The 21,101-nt window shown below is 38.4% G+C and overlaps 1 protein-coding gene across 1 annotated transcript in view; it reads right to left on the minus strand.

Annotated features, from left to right (window-relative positions):
• The window catches only part of PDK3 (pyruvate dehydrogenase kinase 3), a 61,332-nt gene that overhangs the window by 12,734 nt on the left and 27,497 nt on the right, over nucleotides 1-21,101 (minus strand). The window contains exons 3-6 of the mRNA XM_051608245.1: nucleotides 15,466-15,537; nucleotides 8,206-8,390; nucleotides 6,090-6,179; nucleotides 1,955-2,032 (exon numbers count right to left, since the gene is read on the minus strand). Coding sequence (XP_051464205.1) covers nucleotides 1,955-2,032; nucleotides 6,090-6,179; nucleotides 8,206-8,390; nucleotides 15,466-15,537 — 425 coding nt within the window. The remainder of the gene's footprint in view (nucleotides 1-1,954; nucleotides 2,033-6,089; nucleotides 6,180-8,205; nucleotides 8,391-15,465; nucleotides 15,538-21,101) is intronic.

The following is a 21,101-nucleotide window of genomic DNA, read 5'->3' on the forward strand; positions in this document are numbered from 1 at the left end:
TTTCAGAACAGTATTTTGTAGCAATTCTATTTACAGGAATAACATGAAACTGTAGGCAAAGACAAGTATGTAAGCATTTTCTAATTTTCCAAGTGCAAGACTAGCTCCATGAAGTAAAAACATAAATTTCAGTTACTGCTATCATCTCAAATAACATATTTTAACAATGACTTTCAAAGACATTTTGTCACCAAGACTTTCTTTATATACGAAACTTCACTAACCAGTGTTTGGTTTAGTACTGACAATGTAAGGTAACTAAGACAACTCTCCCATTTAGTGGGAAACCTTCTGTTTCTTAACACACTCGATATTTAAGCATAACATTCACTGCACAAAAAGATCCTCAAATTAAAAAAAAAACAACCAAAAACTGCATAAGTATTCTACAAACAACTATATATTTTCCCTTAATTAAAACATAAAATGCAAAGTACTCATTTTCAAAATATCTTTCCAAAATATATGTTCTTATTCCAAATCAGAACTGAATTGTCTGTCTACTGCCATCTCCTTATTAACACTTTGGCAGAGGTGTATGGCTTGGTGCAGCTCTGAATGCTAAGAGTGCCAACTGATCTGGCAGGAAACAATACAGCTACATGTCATGCATTCCCTGACAGATTTGGTTCTGAAGATGCAGTCATCCCTGAACATTCAAATATCTACTGGTATTAAATAATAGTCACAGTTTGTCACACTCAGCAGCAGTTCAGACTGAAGATAAGTCACTAAATGCCTGGAGTCACCTTCATCCTTCTTGGCACTGAGGGCTGGGAATACCAGTTATTACTTCAAGAGACAGTATGTAAATTAGAAAAACAAGACCAAAATAATGCTCTGTATAGTTAGTTGCAAGGCAACTATTTTATTTTGTTAATTTTTTCAGACTCCATACTCCAATTCTCTTTCGTGTCACCAAAACCAAGACAAACAGATTCATACCTGTTTGAGTCATAGAGTACATATAAGAAAACATGTTATTGTTGCTCTTGGGAGGTCATGGCAAAGTTCCTTTCCTCTTCTTGATAACACAGTCATTTAGAGGAAAAAAAACATCCTTTCCTTTATTCTTTTTTTATGAGATCCAGCAACCTGTTTTATCTACTGTTGTGTCTTTTTACTTAGGCCTTCAAATTAATTTTGCACTGATTCCTCTGATGCAGCACTCAGTACTTCTACCTCTAAAATCACTTTGCTTTGGAGGGGGGAAAGTTGGGTCCTGTGATTTTGGGAGAGGGGGCTGGTAGCAACACGTCAGTGATGACAACACCACTTTGAGTAGAGAATTATTTCTACAATATTAAATAGTACTTTGAGCAACGTGTTCCCATATATTACATTCACCATTTTGAGTGTTACCTGTTTCTGAGAATTTTGCAGTTCTTCTGGAGTCCGAAAACATCTCAGTCTTACATTTGGACAGGTGTCCAAAATTTGTGAGAGTATCACTCAACACATTTTTTTTTTAACTTAAAAAAAATAAAATCTACCTTTTGTCAAGAGAAATTATGAACAAAAACCAGTCAATACACTGAAAGGGACTGTCTCAACTGTTTTGTAACATCCAATTTTCATCTTTGCTGTCAACTTGAAACATATTTTCATGTGAGAAGTTTGTAACGGGACTTAAAGTGTAGACTATGTAAGAAAAGTTTCTAATTTGGCATATCACACAAAAGAGCTCACTACTCATGGACTCCTGATAACTTTTTTTGCTTAAAGTGACAGCAAATTCAACAGAAAGCACTCTGTTTTCAGCATCAAGAAATAAACATGTCATGATGATAAACTACAATTCAGGTGCCCATGTAGACACATAAGAAGAAAAGTAACTCTGCATACAGGTCTGCAGAGTTCAAATTCTAACTTACAATTAATTAACAGGACAAGAAATCACAGATACTAGAAATGTGTCTTCTTACATACACCAATTAAATTAATTCACAATTACCATTGAATTCTTCAACTTCCAGATCAGGTGCCACAAGGTAGTACTGTTCACATAACATCTTCGCTGTTTCATAAGCATCTACAAAACAACAGAACACCAATTTACCAAAATAATCTAGAGACAACTAGCAAAGTTCCTTTTGTATGTGAAAGATTACAAGTCAACCACTCATTTTAGTAACTACTTTACAGGAAACTGGTATCCATGCTAATCTTTTTGCCTTTGTGATTATTGCCACTTGTCAAGAAAGGGCAAGTACTATTTCAAGGTCTATAAGCAAAAAGAAAATTACTAGAGACAAGCTACTTTTCATCTTTGTTCAGGACTTGAAAACCACTGAGGTATAATCTTAGGCTGACCATAATATCTACTTATTTGTCACGTCCTGATCACAGTTTAATGCTTGTTCTTTCCTTCTCAAAATAAAAAAGGATGACATTGCAACCATGTTTTTCCAAACATGATACTGTTTACAATACTCGATTTTCAAGGTCTTTTGCTGGGAAAGCTGGGATCTTTAACATTCTTCATTCTTTCCTACTGAACAACAATCAAAAAAAGCCTCCCCACAATACAAAACAAGCTTCATGCATTGTCAAAATACAGCAAGAGTTTAAGTAATCTTTTGTTTGAGAGATTTATTAGTAGTTCTAAATATTCACTAGTACTTCATTTGCAAAAATGTTTTAGACACAAGCAGCAAGTGCTAGATTGAAGAGAACCCCCCAATCAAAGATGTTCTAACTACATTGCTTAAGCTACCTTAACAAAAGTGGCTTATTTATATTAAGTGTGGGCTAAGAGCAAGCACACAGACAGGCAGTTCAGCAGACAGAAATTTGCCAAGATATCATAACAATTGCATTTGGCCTCACCCTACATATATCTTCGTCATCCTGTCCAAAGTGACACTACAGAGCAAAAACCGTGCCCAGACTCAGAGCTATGTGACAAACACAAAGAAAGTAAAATTACTAGTCCCCAGAAAGGGCTGGTTACCTATAATTGTTCACCTTCAAGATGTCTACAGAAATAATCTCTAACGTGCCCTGTTATCTGAAAACAATCATATTATCGGTTGTTCTGACATCTGCAAGGCCACACATCTCGCACAAGGCTGACACAAATGCCACTTGATGTCTAGTAAAATGGAGCTAATCAACACTGAAAATGTTCTTGACCAAGTCCTGGGAATGCCTCATAAACTCAGCTATCCAGTAGGAATCTTTTGTGTCAAGGAATTCAACTCCAAAGACTTTCTAAAAGGGTCCTGTTATTAACACAATAAAACATGTTCTAGTAAAAAAGATAAAATCCCATCTAATATCCAGGTTGTACAGGAAACCTCAACCTGGGATGTGCATTATTCAGGAAAAACTTATGCAAGAATACCTACACTTACATGATATTCTGAAACCATCTCAGAACTTCTGATGGCCTTGGAGTAATCCTGTGCCTTATTAAAAATGGCCATAAGAAGAACAGCTCCCAGTCTTGACTCAGTCATTAAAAGCTAAAGATGACAATGTAGTTAGTACGACCATAAGGTCATCTACATGGAGAAAGTAATACATTAGCATATTTCAAGGACTTACATTTTTACCTCCGTCTAAAAGCCAACTCTTTGGCACGGTCCTAAGACTGTAAAAAAGACTGCAAATTTCAAAGCGCTCAAGGTAAGCAGCAAGAGGAAAGGATCTGTCAGTACATCTAAAATTCCAGCTCCAAGAACAAGCCTGGATTTTCTGTCAGCTCAAATGCTTATTGTAGGATCATCACTGAGATGGAGAGACCTCAGGCAGATACGGACAGAACACTTGGTGGAGCTGCTTGAATTAGGTAATCACAGAATGGTTTAGGTTGGAAGGGACCTTAAAAGATCATCTAGTTCCAATCCCCCTGCACGGGCAGGGACACCTCCCACTAGACCAGGTTGCTTAAAGCTCCATCCAGTCTTCCCTTGAAGACTTCCAGGGAGGGGGCATCCAAAGATACCCTGGGCAACCTGCGCCAGTGTCTCACCACCCTCATACGAAATAATTTCTTCCCAATGCCTAACCTTAATCTTCCCTCTTCCCATTTAAAGCCATTACCCCTTGTCCTATCACTACATAATCTTGTAAAAAGACCCTAGCCAGATTTCTTCCAGGCCCCCTCAGGTAGTGGAAAGCTGCTATAAGGTCTCCCTGGAGCCTTCTCTTCTCCAGGCTGAACAACCGTAACTCTCTCCATCTGTCTTCACAGGAGAGGTGCTCCTGCCCTCTGATCATTTTCATGGCCCTCCTCTGGACTCTCTCCAACAGGCCTATGTCCTTCTTGTGTTGGTGGCTCCAGAACTGGACACGGTACTCCAGGTAGGGTCTATGAGAGCAGAGTAGAGGGGGAGAATCACCTCCCTGTACCTGCTGGCCACACTTCTTTTGATGCAGCCCATAACACAGTTGACTTTGTGGCCTGCAAGGGCATACTGCCAGGTCTTTTTTTTTTTTTTTCCCCCTTTTTTAAAAGGGGGTCACATTTCCCCTTTTCCAATCAGTGGGAACTTCAGACTGCCACAGCTTTTCAAATACAATAGAAAGCGGCTTTGCAACCTCATCTGCCAGTTCCTTCAGGAGCTGCAGATGGATCTTGTCACATCTCAGACTTTTACACCTTCAGGTTCTTTAGACAGTCTCGAACCTTACAGTGGGTGGATCTTCCTTCTCCCAGACCCATTACTCATTGGAGTAATGACTGTTTAAATAATTTTTCCAATGTTTGAAGGGCATACAGAGCTTGTAGCTGCTACACAGAGTGCCAAAATCAACATCTTAACTCTTGACAAATTGCTCAGAATGCTGGCTGTGTATAAGAACATTTCGGAGCTAGCAGGGTACACAGCATGCATATTAACTCCTGCACCGATTCTACAAGGAAATAGCCTCATTCACTTTGACTTTAGACAGGCTTTGTCTTGAAGAACCTTGTCAATCCTTTGAAAGACAATGCTGGATACTGTTAATGATGCCCCCATTTTATCAGTGATTATTTCTTCAAATGTGGAAGACCTATTTTAACTACTGGCTTGAAAACTGGACCGAGCACCTTCTCACACTGCTGAAGGCAGCAACTATGAATTTGGTGATCAGGACATCAAATCAGGTTCAAACACTGCTATGAGAAGGAATATCTAAATAAACAACATGACTAACATATACAATGCTGAGGTCAAAGGAAAAGAAAGCTACTGAAAAAAGGCCACCTTAGAGCCAAAAAGAGATAGAAGCCAAGAAGCAGCCTTCATAAAAGTAAAAAGTATCTACATAAAAGCAAGCTATCATGCAGGCCAAAGTCTAACACTAGAAAGGTTTCCCTCTTACTTCACTAAAGGCTGAGAAAAAACGAAGGGGAGAAACACATTCTTCCCCTCTTGCAGCTGCACAAACAGCAGCAAAAGATAGAGGGTGGAATTCACTCCTACAGCTAGACTTGTAGCTGTAAATACATAAACCCAGAGTGTGAATATTCAGTAAACAAGTTCTTGAAGCAGACAGCATTTCCTCATGCCTACTTACTAACATTCTGATAGTATATGAACATTCATCACATTAAACAAACATGATTTTACTAGGTAAGCAGGATTTCTAATGCGAATGTCAGATCATTCAGGTAGAACCATCACATACATGTCCTCTGTATAAGAGAATAGGCTGTGATATGATCAGACACACATAGTAATGGGGAGTTTCACTGGAATATCTGTACACCTGAGGACATTTTACTAAAGGCAGTATCAGATAACGAACACTATGCAAGAACCTGCTTCTACCTATTTTAGGGAAGACAACATCTAAATTTTATCAAAACATTTAGATACTTAATCTAGTCAGATTAAGGTTATTAAAAATGTATTTGTTTTCTTAGTTCTGTTAACATACCAAAGGTTTTCCCATTCTCATGGAGACATCAGAAAGTCTCACTAAGCCTATGGCTTTACTGTGAGCAACTGCAGAACTTCTATTTTTCCTTTTTTTATTTTTTTTAATTTTGTTAAATGAATTTAAATATTCTTTAGTCTTTTGTATGTCAATAACATTTATGCAAATTCTAAGTTTGAGGGTTTTTTACATCAACAAAAATATTATGTTAATCTTACCTTTAACCACCTCTGCCACATTGCAATTAGGATCAATACTTCCAATATGTTTGGGATGAGCAGGATTAATAGATCCTCCAAAAAGAAGTGCTAAAATTAAAAATAAATTACAGTAAATTGCCTATTGTTCTTGAGGCAGCCCAGAAAGTTTAAATCTGATGGCATCCAGAATGTACTGGATAGCACATCCTTTTCTAAAAAGATACTCTTTTTTTTTTTTTCTTTCTTTTTTTTTAATAGTTAATAGTTTACTATTTAATACATAAATCATTATGCTGGAGGGTTAAGGTGAAAACTTAATTTCCAAATGGACTATCAAAAATTAGATAAAGCCAAAATGTAAAATGCTTCATACATACCATTATGTCAGAACAGCAGCACTCATGACAATGAAAATGTTACAACAAAAAGGACTGAGGAACTCTAACACAGCATGAAAAGCCTTTTATACTCATCTAACTTGGAATTTCACAGCTGGAACAGAGGTCTGACTCACTCAACTTTCTCCCCAGCTTTCAGCAGTATGGTCCTCAGTCTCCCCTTTGCACAAGGGTCTGGCACTCACCAGACCCTTCATGGAGAGTTTAGCTCTCATAAGTGGTAGAAAGGCTTTACACTTCTTTGCAGAAGTGATTTTCTGCTATTTTAGCAAGTTAGTCAGCTCTGATATGAAACATGCAGTATGAGGTGAGCAAAAGACAAGATCTGAAAGCTTTTTGTATCCCAGTCATGGTGAGCTAACACTCACTGTAAGAAACAGTCGGTCAATAACATATAAAACAAATGCAAGCTACATAAAAACTGCTTTCCAATTGTCTTTTTCATCAATGCTTCAAGATCAATATTTGCCATCACACATGGATCACTAACATTGCAAAGTATCGAGGAACTGTACAAGTATAATTAAACTTAAACATCTAAGTGGCTTTCAGTTTCAACAAGTGTCCAAAGAATTAGCCACTGCAGTTCAATGAAATCAGTTTAGTATTTTGGAACTAGCACAAATTTTGCTAATACTCAGCCGAATAATTCTATTAGGACAATATTTTTACTTATTGCTAGAACTCTTCTATTAGAGCCTTTTAACTTAGTTTTATGTCTGCCATTTGTCTGCCCAGGTACAAATAAAGAGTAAGCTGCGTACTTGTCTCATTTTGTGTGCATTGCCACATGGAATTGAGTTGTACACACACAGCAAGGTATTTGCTAACCACACAGAAGTTTACTGGAAAGACACACAAATTGTAGTAAAATACCTTATACTACAGTACTCTAGCACCTGCATTATCTGTAGTGTACCACAGTTTCTAAGAGCTCATGAAAGTAGAATACTGGGCAGAGAATGAAGCTCTAGGGCTAAAAGGTACAAGATACACTAAAAGAGATCACAACATTTTCCTTAACTTCACACAGATTGCTTTCTGCATGGTTGCACATAGAGGTTAATAGGAGCTGTGCAAGTAACTCCTTTCATTCTGTAATACAAATATTAAAAAGTAGGTTTATTAGTAACAACAAATGAAACAGAACCTAATGACAAAAGATGACTAATTCTAGCATTTATTCATAAAGAGTGAATAGGAAGTAGAGGGACAAGGGATATAATTTACAACTTAATTTGAAAATATTCAACCTCTTCAAAAGGCAAGAAAGTCTAGATAACCTTTTGGAAAAAAGAACAAAAAATACATATAATGCATAACCTCTTGAGAAGTTATGGTATGTTTGCATTTCATTATGAAATAAATGTCAGCTCTAGAAGCTATATTGAGATATTTGTGAGCAGAAATATAAAGCTACTTTACTACTATCTAAAAATAATGTATCACTATGCAAGCTGTCTCTGCCAACAAGATTAAAAAGTGACAGTCACACTGACAAAGCCTGACAATTCCAGAAGAAAGCACACTGGTGTTTTGGACTAATTTCTGATAACTGTGAAGTACCAAATTAACTAGTTACCAGTATATCTTTTACCATAATTAGCACAGAATATTAAGAATTAGTCATGAGTGTGAAAAAAAAAATTAAAAACCGAAACAAAACAAAGCCATGGTTTCAGATTTACAAGCAATAACTAATGAGTTATCAAAGATGAAAAAAAGCAATTACTTACTGTGTTGGTTAATAAGCATACGGAAAGAGATGCGGTTGGTGTAGAATCTATCTAGAAAATACTGGATGTTACTGCTAACAAATGGATCAAAGCCATATTTTTCCTTGTATTCAATCACCCCTTGCGCCATGGTTGGAACCACATCATTATGTCTGTTCCTGACTTTAATTAAAACGTCTAAAAAGCTAGAGGAAACAAAATTAGGAACAGATTGTTAGAAGTATAATTGAAGTTAATCTCTCACTTCTGTGTTCAACTCCCCGTGGCATAACCATTTTATTCGCTATCCCTCCCAGTCAACAAAAAATTATCAGAAGATAAAAATACAGCAGCAGCTAAACAAACCAGTTTAAAGAAAAACATGTAGTTAACTTCTCACTCACAAGATCTGTGAAATGGGGCCTCGAATTAAGCTATATCTCCCCAAAACACTCCTTTAATATAAAATCTCTCCTTTTCTTTAATGAAGAACAAAGATTTTCTTGTACTGCAACCATATGCTCCACAGTAACTCTCATTTCCTGCAACCAAGAGTGGCTGGGAGATTGGAAAGTCAGGAAAAAAAACCTGACTGCCCTTCACAATTTCCTGAGAAGTTTTCCATGTCATACTTTCTTCCCGACACCTCAAGCCTTGCAGTGTAACTTCTGAATTTCCTTTACTTGGTATCGATTTAAGTATGAGTATCAGGATCGCTAATTACTACCAGCGTGACTTCAGTTTCGTTTTGCACCGCTGGATGGCAGAGCACATACAACACTCCTCTGAGAGGCTCTGCAGTAGCTCGGGAAGTTTTAGGGTACCATTGCTTTCAAAAAGCACTTGTTAACAAGCACTTATTTGAAACAGCTTGGAGGGTTTGTTTTTTTTTTCCTCCTGCTAAAGGAGCTCGACAACCATGATCTTCAGCATGCTCATCCTTTTTTTTCCCCACACATGCAAACTCATACATACTTGAAATATTAATAGCTTTCTGAAGCCGAGCCATGGAAAAACAGTACAACTTAACTCTGCTACATACTTTAATATTAAATTAATACTAAAAACACAATGATTACATGAGCTTGTTTTAAAAAAGCACATACAATGAAATGCAGCTTTTAAAAGAAAGCCCAGCCGAGAAACTTATTAAGCTATGCCTGTATTTGCAGTTCTACAAATCCTTTAAAAAAATATCAATAGCAAAACATACTCAATAGATTTACAATGAACACTGAGAATATATTATTTGTATCAAAAGTAAAACATACAACAGCTAAGGAAGGAATCATATAATAGTTTGGGTTGGAAAGGACCTTTAAAGGTCATCTAGTCCAATCCCCCTGCAATGAGCAAGGGAAAGAACAATAAGACCACCAAAAGTAAAAAAGACTACCAATTAGTCCCCATATTTAAAGCAAACACTTCCTTCCTTTTCACAACCACTTAGCCAAGACAACCATTTGATAGTACACTACACCACTGTTAACAAGTGCTATATTTTAAAAATTATTTCTTCCGCTCTACACTGCCAGCTTCAAAGGAATGTAGGATTCATTTTTTACAGTGTTATCATCATCATCAGTCTAACCACTGGTTTTTGTTTATGTGTTAACGAACAACTCAGAAGTCTTTCAACACTATTTTATTGCACAGAAAAGGGGAAGTTTTAACTGCATAAAGCCCCATTCTATATACTATCGCAGCACAGAATGACTGCTTATCGATCTTGCTCACTGGACAGCTTAAAATATTTTAACGCTTAAAAGTCTTGTAGACTCTCTTTATGTTTATTAAGTCTGAATTCCATGTGATCTGTAACCACTGAGATCTGATGCTAGTTTTTGAGACAAGACTACTGCCTGCTGTTCTCACACTGCTTCTATTTCAGAGCAACAAGACACTAGCTAAAAACAGAGCTACCAACACTTATCTGAAAGACAACTCACAACACTCTACTAACTGCTGTTTGCTGACAGCTTTGCTATTTGTTTTAAATACCTCCATTATCCACAATATATACATGATGCCTGCCTGCTCCACTAGGACAAACTGTTCACTGACATCCCACTAAGTGCTTAAATGCACAGAGCATGCCCAAGGGCAACCAAAGGGCTGGGAGTTTCATCTGCTACAGACCAGCAAATCACAGCTGAAGCTTAGTTTACAAACACACTCTATAAATGAGTTCTTCATTACTGCAGCAATGAGACAAACCTTCTGTTCCATCTTCAAAACTGAGTTAAATTTCAAGTGCATCCATCAAGCAGATGCTTTTAAAGACAAACAGTAAAGCATACAGGCAAGTTTCAAAGCAGCAGGGCAGAAATCAAAACACATTTCCTTAATCTTTCCATTCATTCCTTACCCACACACAACCATAAAAGACACAACGCTTTTATTGTACTCAAACTGTGGGAGACCATATCAAGGAATTTTTTTAATGCTCTTGGGACTGGGGGGAGGGGGGGGCGGTGTGCTATACTCCAGAATAGCTCTGAAAAAAATTTTTAGCAATGACTGTTTTTTTCAAAATTAAGTGTATTGTGTTTTCAAAACCACAATGACTATGTAAGGCAGTTTGTTTGACAGATGAGAAATTACTGTTTACTAAGTTACACTTGTCTTAATTCTAGACATACTGTCAGTTTACTACTTCAGTTGCTGTCAGTTCCAGGACACTCCCACACACATCTTGCATGAGAGTGCCACAAAGAGAAAAATCAGCAAAGAAACTCACAGGTACAGTGCGTGGGAGTAAGTGTTCTCTGTAAGTACATATAAACAGCACATTTTACAAACCCTTCAATTTTTAAAAATCAACTTCTGCCTCTTTGTGTTTATCCAGATGCATGTTGGCACCATGGGAAATTCCTAACACTTCTGCCAGCTTCAACCAAGTGTGGAGACCTTATCTTAATACTGCTGCAATCACACTCTGAGAAAACTGTGGAAAGACTTCCACCTGACTGCTCTGCAGCTTGTGGAAAGGTATTTTTGTTAGAAAAATGTCAAAGTAACCTGACCTTTCGGTGTACACCCATACTACTGACAGCAACAGAACCTGGTGACGTTGTAGTAAGTCTTTGTAACATCTGCTAAACAACCAAATGTAATAAAGCAACCAAAGTCTCTCTGAGCAGTTTCATCACAGAAATGCTTGAGACCCAAAAAAACCCCAAACAACCCATCCTTGAGGTGGACACCACATTTAGCTCCAAAGAAAAGCTCCTGGGGTAGTACTGGGGTAGAATTTCTTCCATCCAGGCAAGTCTCAAATTTTGTCATACTAATTAAGCTAAAGGAAGAAGAGATGGAGGCCATCATGAAATGTGTAAGTCATCTGATACCACACAGGGCACTAACAAGGAAGGACATTACAAGCTGAAGAATCACAGAACCACAGAATGTTTGGAGTTGGAAGGGACCTTAAAGATCACCAAGTTCCAACTCCCCTGCATGGGCAGGGACACCTTCCACTAGAACAGGCTGCTCAGAACCACATACAACCTGCCCCTGAACACCTCCAGGGATGGAGCCCCCACAACATCTCTGGGCAGCCTGTTCCAGTGTCTCACCACCCTTACACTGAAGAATTTCTGCCTGATCTCTAACTTAAATCTCTCCTCTTTCAGCTTAAAACCATTATCCCTTGTCCTCTCACTGCAAGCCCCTGTAAAAAGACCCTCCCCAGCTTTCCTGTAGGCCCCCTTCAGGTACTGGAAGGCCATTATGAGGTTCCCCTCAAGCCTTCTCTTTTTCAGGCTGAACAACCCCAACTCCCTCAGCCTGTCCTCATAAGAGTGGTGCTCCTTGGATCATTTTCATGGCCCTTCTCTGGACACGTTCCAGCAGGTCCACATCTTTCTTGTGCTGGGAGCATCAGAGCTGGACACAATATTCTAGGTGAGGTCTCACCAAGGCAGAGTATAGGGGCAGAATCAGCTCTCTTGATCTTCTGGCCACATTTATTTTGATACAGGATTTGCCCCTGGTAAAGCCATGCTGGCTGTCCTGGATCACCTCCTTGTCCTCCATGTGCCTCCTTCTAGGAGAGTCTGTTCCATGATCTTCCCAGGCACAGGCGTGAGGCCGATAGGTCAGTAACTCCCAGCATCCTCCTTTCTACCCTTTTTAAATATGGGAGTAACATGTCCTTTCTTCCAGTCACCAGGGACTTCACCTGACTGCCGTGACTTTTCAAGTATCACGGACAGTCGTTTGGCAACTACATCAGCCAATTCCTTCAGAATGCTCCAACCCTTCTTTCTATGCTACTATATGCAAGGTACTCAAAGAAACACTGCAGATATGGCTAGAACAAGACTCCACTTCAGAGGACAGAGAATACCTTACAGAATGAAATTCTACATGTCCTTCCCTAAACAAAACCATCTGATTGAAGTACTATTGCTATTCAAATACCCCTAAAGACACTACCCACCAAATCCTAGATAATGGTTAAAATTCTGTATTAAATTATACACGTAATTACAAAAGAAATGTGTTACGTAAACACAAATGGTATGTGCTTTCTTCCACTGAAATGTAACTAACTACTAGAGTTTCCAATACTTCTCTGACCATAAGACATAGAAGTAGGGTAGGGCTAGACAGCAGCAACATAGAATACTAGCACAGGAGCTGAGTAATTTGCTAGATTTATCTGTGGATTATTACAAGATAAATATGGATGTAATTAAGAGTATTTTTGAAAGACGCAGTTTGCCAAAAATATTAAAATAACTCCTAATTACATCTCAATATCCAGTTAAATGGCATACCTTCATAAATTAGGAATAAATGACTTGCATAGATTATTTCATAATCTTAGGCAGCCTACCCAATACTGTCAAGAAGAATATATTTGATTAGTAATCAGATAATGCATCTTTCATTTCTTCCCAGATGCCAAATTCAGTATAAAAGATTACTCTTACTGTTAAAGTCCCTAGCTGGACTATCACCTCAGTAGTTAGCAAAAAATTCCCAACACCCTTATTATATGTACTTAATTACATATAGTACAATCATTGCAAGATTTCAAAGATTTTAACAAACCATTATGCTGAATGAATAAAGATTTGGTTAATCATAAAATACTTGGTAAATCATACTAATACACAGCATCTCAATCAATATTTCCAATTGCCATGAAACAATGTCAAGAATGCTTGTTATCCATATGATAGAATCAGATAATTAATTTGATAATTATGAACAGACTCTAAAAACAGATCTCCAAGAAGACTATTCATCAACCTTTAAAAAAAATATGTATTGTGATCTACCTTGGACTCCATAAAAATCTGAAGTTCACTTATCTCAATACAGAACATCTAAGATGGTGCCAAAAGCTACATACCACCTTGCCTCCACCTGTACATCCAGGACATTATAGGCTTAATACGACCTTAATTTGCCAGGCTCACGTACATGTCTAGGACAGCTTATGATCTCTAAAAAGGCAATAGACACCTAAGTTTTGGTAAGTCAATCCCAGTCAAAATGTTCTAAGTCAAGTAGTAGGTGTAGCCAGGGTCTGGCGGCCGGAAGATCTCGTGCTGTACGGAAAGACAGGGCCCTCCCCCCCCCTCGGGACAGCCAATAGTGTATAGACTGTGATGTAAGCAAAACGGATGTGACGTTACTCAAGCTATATAATGCCATGCCGCATGGCAATAAACGCCATTTTGCCATCCACCACATTGGTGTCTGTGTGCATATGGACCGAGCGACCAGGGGTTGGTCGCCGTGCCGTTCCTGAACCAGGTCGCCTTGCCTTTCCGAAGGCAACAAGTAGGATCACTTACTGCTTAACTAGTCACAAACAGCAATCCTATCAGCAAACAGGCTGTAAATACAGAATCACAAAATGTAACAGCTAGAGGTAGTTGAAAAGTTCATGTAATTTATCCAGTACAGAATAAGCAAGCCTAGAACACCACTGAAAGCTGAAATCTATTCTTAAAAGCTTTTAAAATGGGATGCTCTAACAGCCTTCTGAAATGGTCTTTTTCAGTCTGGTCTCACAAATACTGGAATTTATACTTTTTGCCCTCTATACAAACTCAACTTCAACAAAAATCAGCTACTTTTTAATTCTCCGCTTAGAGCAACCAATCATCCTTTATTACAGTGACTTTTTTTTTTGGCGTCTCTAACTTTTTTCACTTTCACAACAATACTGTCCATGTAGTTTTTAATTTTGTAATAGGTAGTAGCCAGAACTGAAGACCGTATTCCAGCTTAGGCCTCACAGTGAGAAAGCAGTTTCTTTCCCTTTGTTCAACAGCACTACAATTGACTTGCTCAGTGTGTTATCCATACATACATCCATTCTTCTGCAGTTGACATGTAGGGAATTTGGTACTTGTGCACTTTAGTGCCTCCTGCATGTATTGCTTGATACTTAAACAATAAATTCTAAAGATCTCAAATAATATGCCCACAATGAAAAGAGCATAACGTCTAAAATACATTATCTAATAAAATGCTTAGTTAACCTATCGTAACACAGCAGCTAATGTATCTGAAACTAAAGACAAAGCGCTGTTCTTACACAGCACATGTCACATCTTGCAGAAACTGCATTTATTGGACTACAAGATGTTTTATGAAACATATCCTGTAAAGCACTGCTCAACCAGGCAACGTTTCCAGAGCTTAAAAAGAAATTCTAGTTTAAAAGACAAGCTACTCTAAAGGAAACTAATCAACAGAATAAAAAACCTGCAAGTAATCTTCAAAACCAAAGGTGACTGCTATTCGAATTTCAAGGAAACACTCTAATGATAATTTTAATATGATTTTGTTAATTAAAAAAATTGACTAAGCATTCCTTTCTTCTCAAAACATAAGTAATATTGTTTAACAAGCTAGGTGAAAATCAATAATTTAAGTCCATTAACAAATATTTTAGACAAAAACAAAGAATGTCACATTGAATTAATTAATATACCTTATATACAACAGAGTACTAAGCTCAACATATACTAAACCAACATTTTAGTCATAAGATATACAAGTATATTATCACATGCTCTCAATATAGCCTTAGAGGAAGTATTTAATGTCATTTCTTAAACTATCAGATTATACAAATGCAAAATAAACTGTTCAAAAGTACTTAAATTCCTGCATTCTGCTCCTGATTACAATTTCAGCCTTTGCTGCACAAATTCTACCTTATAAATAAGACCACTACTATCCTATAGCACAAACACTTGCTTGAGACTGATTATATTTAAATGAACTTTCACAAGAAAATAAATTACTCACTCATCCAGAACATGAGGATCCTCAGGACTTTTATTTTCATATTCTAAAAGCTCAAGGAAACTCTGCATGTACCTGAAATAAGAAAAAATTATAAATACTTAGTTCAAATACTTAAATCTAAATTACTTTTGAATTTTTTAAAATCAAAATACTACAAACTCCTCTGAAACAACAGAAGCATAGCACACAGATCTCTGCAAAGGCTAAAATTAAATGTAACAAGGGGAAAGAAAGAAACTCCAATATAAAAAGTTAAACATTATATATATATATTTACATATAATTTATATATATAGTCATATATCTATATAAAGTTAAAAATAATTATTTATGATCCTACAATCCATGTTCAGGAAAACTGCTGTATGAATCACAGAATTACACAATAGTTTGTGTTAGAAGGGACCTTTAAAGGTCATCTAGTCCAACCCCTTGCAATAAGCAGAGACATCTTCAACAAGATCAGATTGCCCAGAGCCCTGTCCAACCTGACCCTGAACGTTTCCAGAGATGGGGCATGTACCACATCCCTGGACAAGCTGTTCCGGTGTTTCACCACCCACATGGTAAAAAATTTCTCTTTTATCTAGTCTGAATCTACTCTCTTTAAAACGATTCCACCTTGTCCTATCACAACACACCATACTAAACAGTCTGTCCCCATCTTTCTCGTAAGTCTCCTCGAAGAACTGAAAGGCCACAATAAGGACTCCCCAGAGTTTTCTCCAGGTTAACAATCCCCAACTCTCTCAGCCTGTCCTCATAGGAGAGACGTTCCAGCCCTCTGACCATCTTTTTGGCTCTCCTCTGAACATGGTCCAACAGCTCCATGTCTTTCCTGTGCTGAGGACCCCAGAGCTGTACACAGTACTCCAGAGAGGGGGTCTCACCAGATTGGAATAGAGGGACAAAATCCCCTAGTGCATCAAATCAACATTCCTTTTCTTCAGGTAGGTCTCTAATATCATGTAACTTAATTCATCCCTAGATCTTGATTTCCTGGTCATCCCCTCTGTACAGATGCTAGTTTGCTCCCACACTCCTCTGAGAGAAATCCAACCATAATAACAAGATCACACCAAACTGATCCTACCAGCTACCACAGTACTCTAGAGAAGTACACCTTTCACACTCTTAGTAATTGCTGGGCAGTGCTCACACATAGTCAAGGTCTTTTCTGCTTCTCATACAATCCCATCAGCGAGTAGTCTGGGGGTACACAAGAAACTGGGAGGAAACACAGTCAGCACAGCTGACCCCAACTGACTGAAGGGATATTTCATACCATATGACATCATGCTCAACATATAAAGCTGGGGAAATAAGGGGGTGGTGCTCAGAGTGATGGCATTTGTCTTCCCAAGTCATCATTATGTGTGACAAAGTCCTGTTTTCCTGGAGATGGCCTGCCAATGGGAAGCAGTGAATGAATTCCTTGTTTTGCTTGTGTGCATGGCTTTTGCTTTACATATTAATCTGTATTCATCTCAATCCGCAAGTTTTCTTTCACCCTTCTGATTCTCTCCCCCATCCCACTAGAGGGCAGTGAGCGAGCAGCTGTGTTGGTTAGTTGCTGGCTAGGCTTAAACCACACCACCAGTACACTCTATTTTATATAAACCACGTTATTGTAACACTGTGTCACCGTTTGACTTGGGTTCAACAACAATGCTCTTGATCCCCTCCCCCTCCCACCCAGGTAGGGAAGGAGAGAGAGAAAAAGAGACTTGGCTGGATTGAAAACTGAACTACAGAGCTTTAATTAAACACTAGTGATAAAAGAAAATATATACAATTATATACAAATATGTTCAGGAAATGTACAAAGCCCCTATTGCCTCCCCCCGTCCCCAGCAACTCCCACAGCACTCTCCTTAGCTGCAAACAGCCCTGAAAAATTCTATACTGCTGCTGGAGAGAGCACAGAGTGATGAGGGTCAGGAGAGCTCAATCCTGGGGGTTGACGGTGATGGATGGACGGAGTCCTCCCCAGACGCCGGCCATGGACGGAAGAGAAGGGAAGAAGAAGCAGGAAGGAAGTTGTCTTCTGTGATCTCTGACCTTCTTCTGAGCTTACGTAGATATATGAGATGGAATATCTCTGGCCAGTTTTGCTGTCTGTCTAACTCAGCCTCCTATGGGGGGGGTCATAGATCTCCCTGTGCCGTCTGAGCTGGCAGAGTAAAGATGTGATCGTGAAGACCCAGCAGTTAGAAAAACATTCCACTGTTACCAGGACCACCCTGCTACTAGTTAAAAGAAAGCTTACTGAAAGAAAAAAAAAAAAAATCAGTAAAAGGAAAATTGGCTTAATCATGGCTTCATCACTGCAAAGAGATAGTACCGGTTTACAACAATCATCACACCACACTGCCAGGAACTGAAGACATTGCCTAGGGTCACTTCAGGGAACAGGCAGTAGCTTTAGGAGCCATAGCCTACTACCCGCTGAAGATGAGTTCCGGAAAACTGCAACATGTAGCAGTTAGAAAGATACTGAAGAAGTTCTAACTATGCAGAGACAGTGCGAATAATGAAGACAGAGAGGCACGGAAAGAATCAGGACCATCAGCTAGAGAAAGGACCAAGTTTCTGAAAGAGCTAATAAGAACTAATCTTATTTGAGAATGTGTCCTCGTATGCACCCTCATTTTATTAATTCACACTGGAAAAAGCTGCTTTACTCTCTGAATTTATGCAAGACAATGCATAACAAATTACGATCACCCTTACTCCTTCGTTTCAAAGAGGTATGGGTTTTTCAGCATCATCTGCCTCATCTGATTCAAGGTTAGTCAGCTTAATAATGGGTTCAGGATGGGAAAGAAGTACCATTATTATAGTGAGCAAAACACAGTAACAAACAATCAGCAAAGAAACTCCAACATGAAAGATCGGAAAGTGGCGGACAAGGCACTGAGGCAATTCAGGGCATCATCAGTTTGGCTCTATGAAGGCAGCAAGATGAGCTTTTGACTTCTTGCCAAACCAGGCAATGTCATGTAGAAGCAATAATTAAGATTCATCCCTGTGTCCAGCTTTGCTCTGCCTCCAGTGAATACCTGACTCTACACCATCAGTCTTTGCTACCTCCTTCACTATTTCTTTGACAGGTAATGAGAACATATCTAAGTAATTTAATCCATAATTGCCTCAAAGAGGAAACTGGCCTTCTGGACATTTTCTGTGAATAGAGAAAAGGGTACCATTCATGTAGCATCCTTTTCTTGCAAATACATTTAGGAATTTAAAAAGCCATATAACCTAAGACCACCAGCATTGTCAGACTGGACCAGTTCCCTCATGCTGTGGGTTGCAATTTAACAAGAAAGCTAAGATCTTCCTTTATAATAAAATAAATACTTGCTGTCTTCAATTTGTGTGGTAAAAAGAAATCAGGCAAAATATTTATTTGATTCTACACAGAAAAAGTAATCTACGCAAAAAGTACCTGCATTATTTCTGTGAAGGAATCCTATTCTACTCCTCAAATACAAGTTGATCTCTTGCCACTAAATTACTATGTCTACATTAGCATTTTTATTTTCAAATTTAAACCTGTAGTATGGTTTTCCAAAGAATGCCAAATAATCTTCATTTAATCCATGCTGATTATATTTGCAAAGTGGTTTTGGCACTTAAGATCAGGTTCTTCTCAGAAAAAACTAAACTGGAAGCTGCTGTAGATGCGCATCAAACGTGAAACTCAAGGCAGCCATGACTTGAACCAGTAAGCAGGTCAAAACACTATGATGTCTCCAGCACAGGCACAATGCATGCCAGGAGGCAGACTATGAACTGTCACATGTACCCTACACACAATCACATGTTTCCCGTATTACATAAAATTTAGACTAAATGCTGCAAGTGTCAGCAAATTTGCCAGCAACCACCGCACTACTCTTTATGCTCCTGCATACCAACCTCTCAAATCTTCCTCCCGGTCTGAAATCCTTTCCTACTTTATTTTCTGTTGTTATTCTCCCTGTTTTGTGGAGGTCTTTATTTTTTTTCCTCGCCCTCTCTTTGTTTTTCTCCACACCTCAGGTCCATTCTTCTATGTCCATTTTCATAAAGGCAACAATAGCTTTTTTTGCCTACCAAAACACCCAGGGCTGCAAGCCAGCTTTTCAAGGAAATTTAGATTCACAGAGTCATTCAGGTTGGAAGAGATCCCTTGAAATCATCTAGTTCAACCTCCCTGATGAAGCAGGTTCAGCTAGAGCAGGCTGTCCAGGATGGTGTCCTCTTGAGTTCTGAGTATCTCCACAGGTGGAGGCTCCACAGCCTCTCTTGGCAACCTTCTTGTGGTGTGTGATCACTCTCACGGTAAAAATGTTTTTTCTTATGTTCAGATGTTATTTCATGTGCTTTAATTTCTATTCATTGCTTCTTGCCTGTCAGTGAGCAAAATAAAGTCTGACTCCCTCATCTTCATTCTCTCCCATTAGGTACTGGTATCTGCCCACTTGCTCAGACAAGCCTTCTTTTCTCAGATTGAAGAGTCTAGACAGCTTCCTATCTGAAAGATGACTCAACAAACCTGTGTTGTGAAAAAAATGACAGCTTTTCTCAACACAAAGTAAGTCAGAGAAGTTTAATAGGAAGATGCTCACCCCCATCTGCCATCATATATTATGAAACTTCTGTTTCTGATGATCCAGGACAACCATCACACTTGAGAAGCAACACAGCAGATGCTTTTTACTACAAACCTCCTACAAAAAAATCTCAGATATCAGCAATCCTGTGCTGAAGTTCAGGATAAAACAGCAATGAGTATTTCTGGTACTGGAGGCAGCTGATACTTGGTTTGTGTGCTGTGTGGATTTGATAAGTTGCCTACTATTACTGGTACACTTTATTGAGATTTGTACTCTGTTAGTTTATTGAAATACTGGTCCTAAGACTGCAGCACCTGGAATAAACAAACATCGCAGCACCTGGAATAAACAAACATCACAACTCCTGTACTGAAGGATCAGCACTTTTATTAGACTATCAGGCAGGGACAAGCCAAGTGTTTCTCTCATCTACTGCAGGAAGTTATTTTCTGAGTCAGAAAAAGACTAAAGCAGATCTCAAACAGAAAATGCTGCCAAACACTGTCACCAGTCTTCACTGCAACCAGCAAGCAGAACAACTTTTGAGGTCATTATGCTGCAGACTCAACACAGCACCAATGAGGAACTGAGAATTTCTGAAACAAAGGAAAACTACACAAAAGAAATGCTTTAAACTGAAGAAATTTATAAATGTGCTAAGAAATTTCTCTTTAATCTCTGTGGTGATGAAGAAACTCTGGAAATGGGCAATGCTTTTCCTTTAGAGTTAACAATATTTATATGTCTATTTCTGATTTTAAATTAAATTGGTATTACTTTAGAAGTTCAGTTCATTAGCACAAGCACCATATCCAGCAAGTTAGAGGGATCAGCTCAGAGAACAGGTTAACTTCAAATCTAAATTACTCAAATTTCTTCCCTCACTTATTATTTCTGCCAGTCCCTTCACTAAATGAAGCCAGAAAAAAGTAACCTTATGTCTACAAATCTAACCCACTATCCAATTACTATCACTACACATCCCTCAACCTGTGATGTTGTAATACCTTGTACATTGTCCCCAGTCTCTAA

This window comes from Apus apus, chromosome 1 (assembly GCF_020740795.1).
Source record: "Apus apus isolate bApuApu2 chromosome 1, bApuApu2.pri.cur, whole genome shotgun sequence".
Classification (NCBI taxonomy): Eukaryota; Metazoa; Chordata; class Aves; order Apodiformes; family Apodidae; genus Apus; species Apus apus.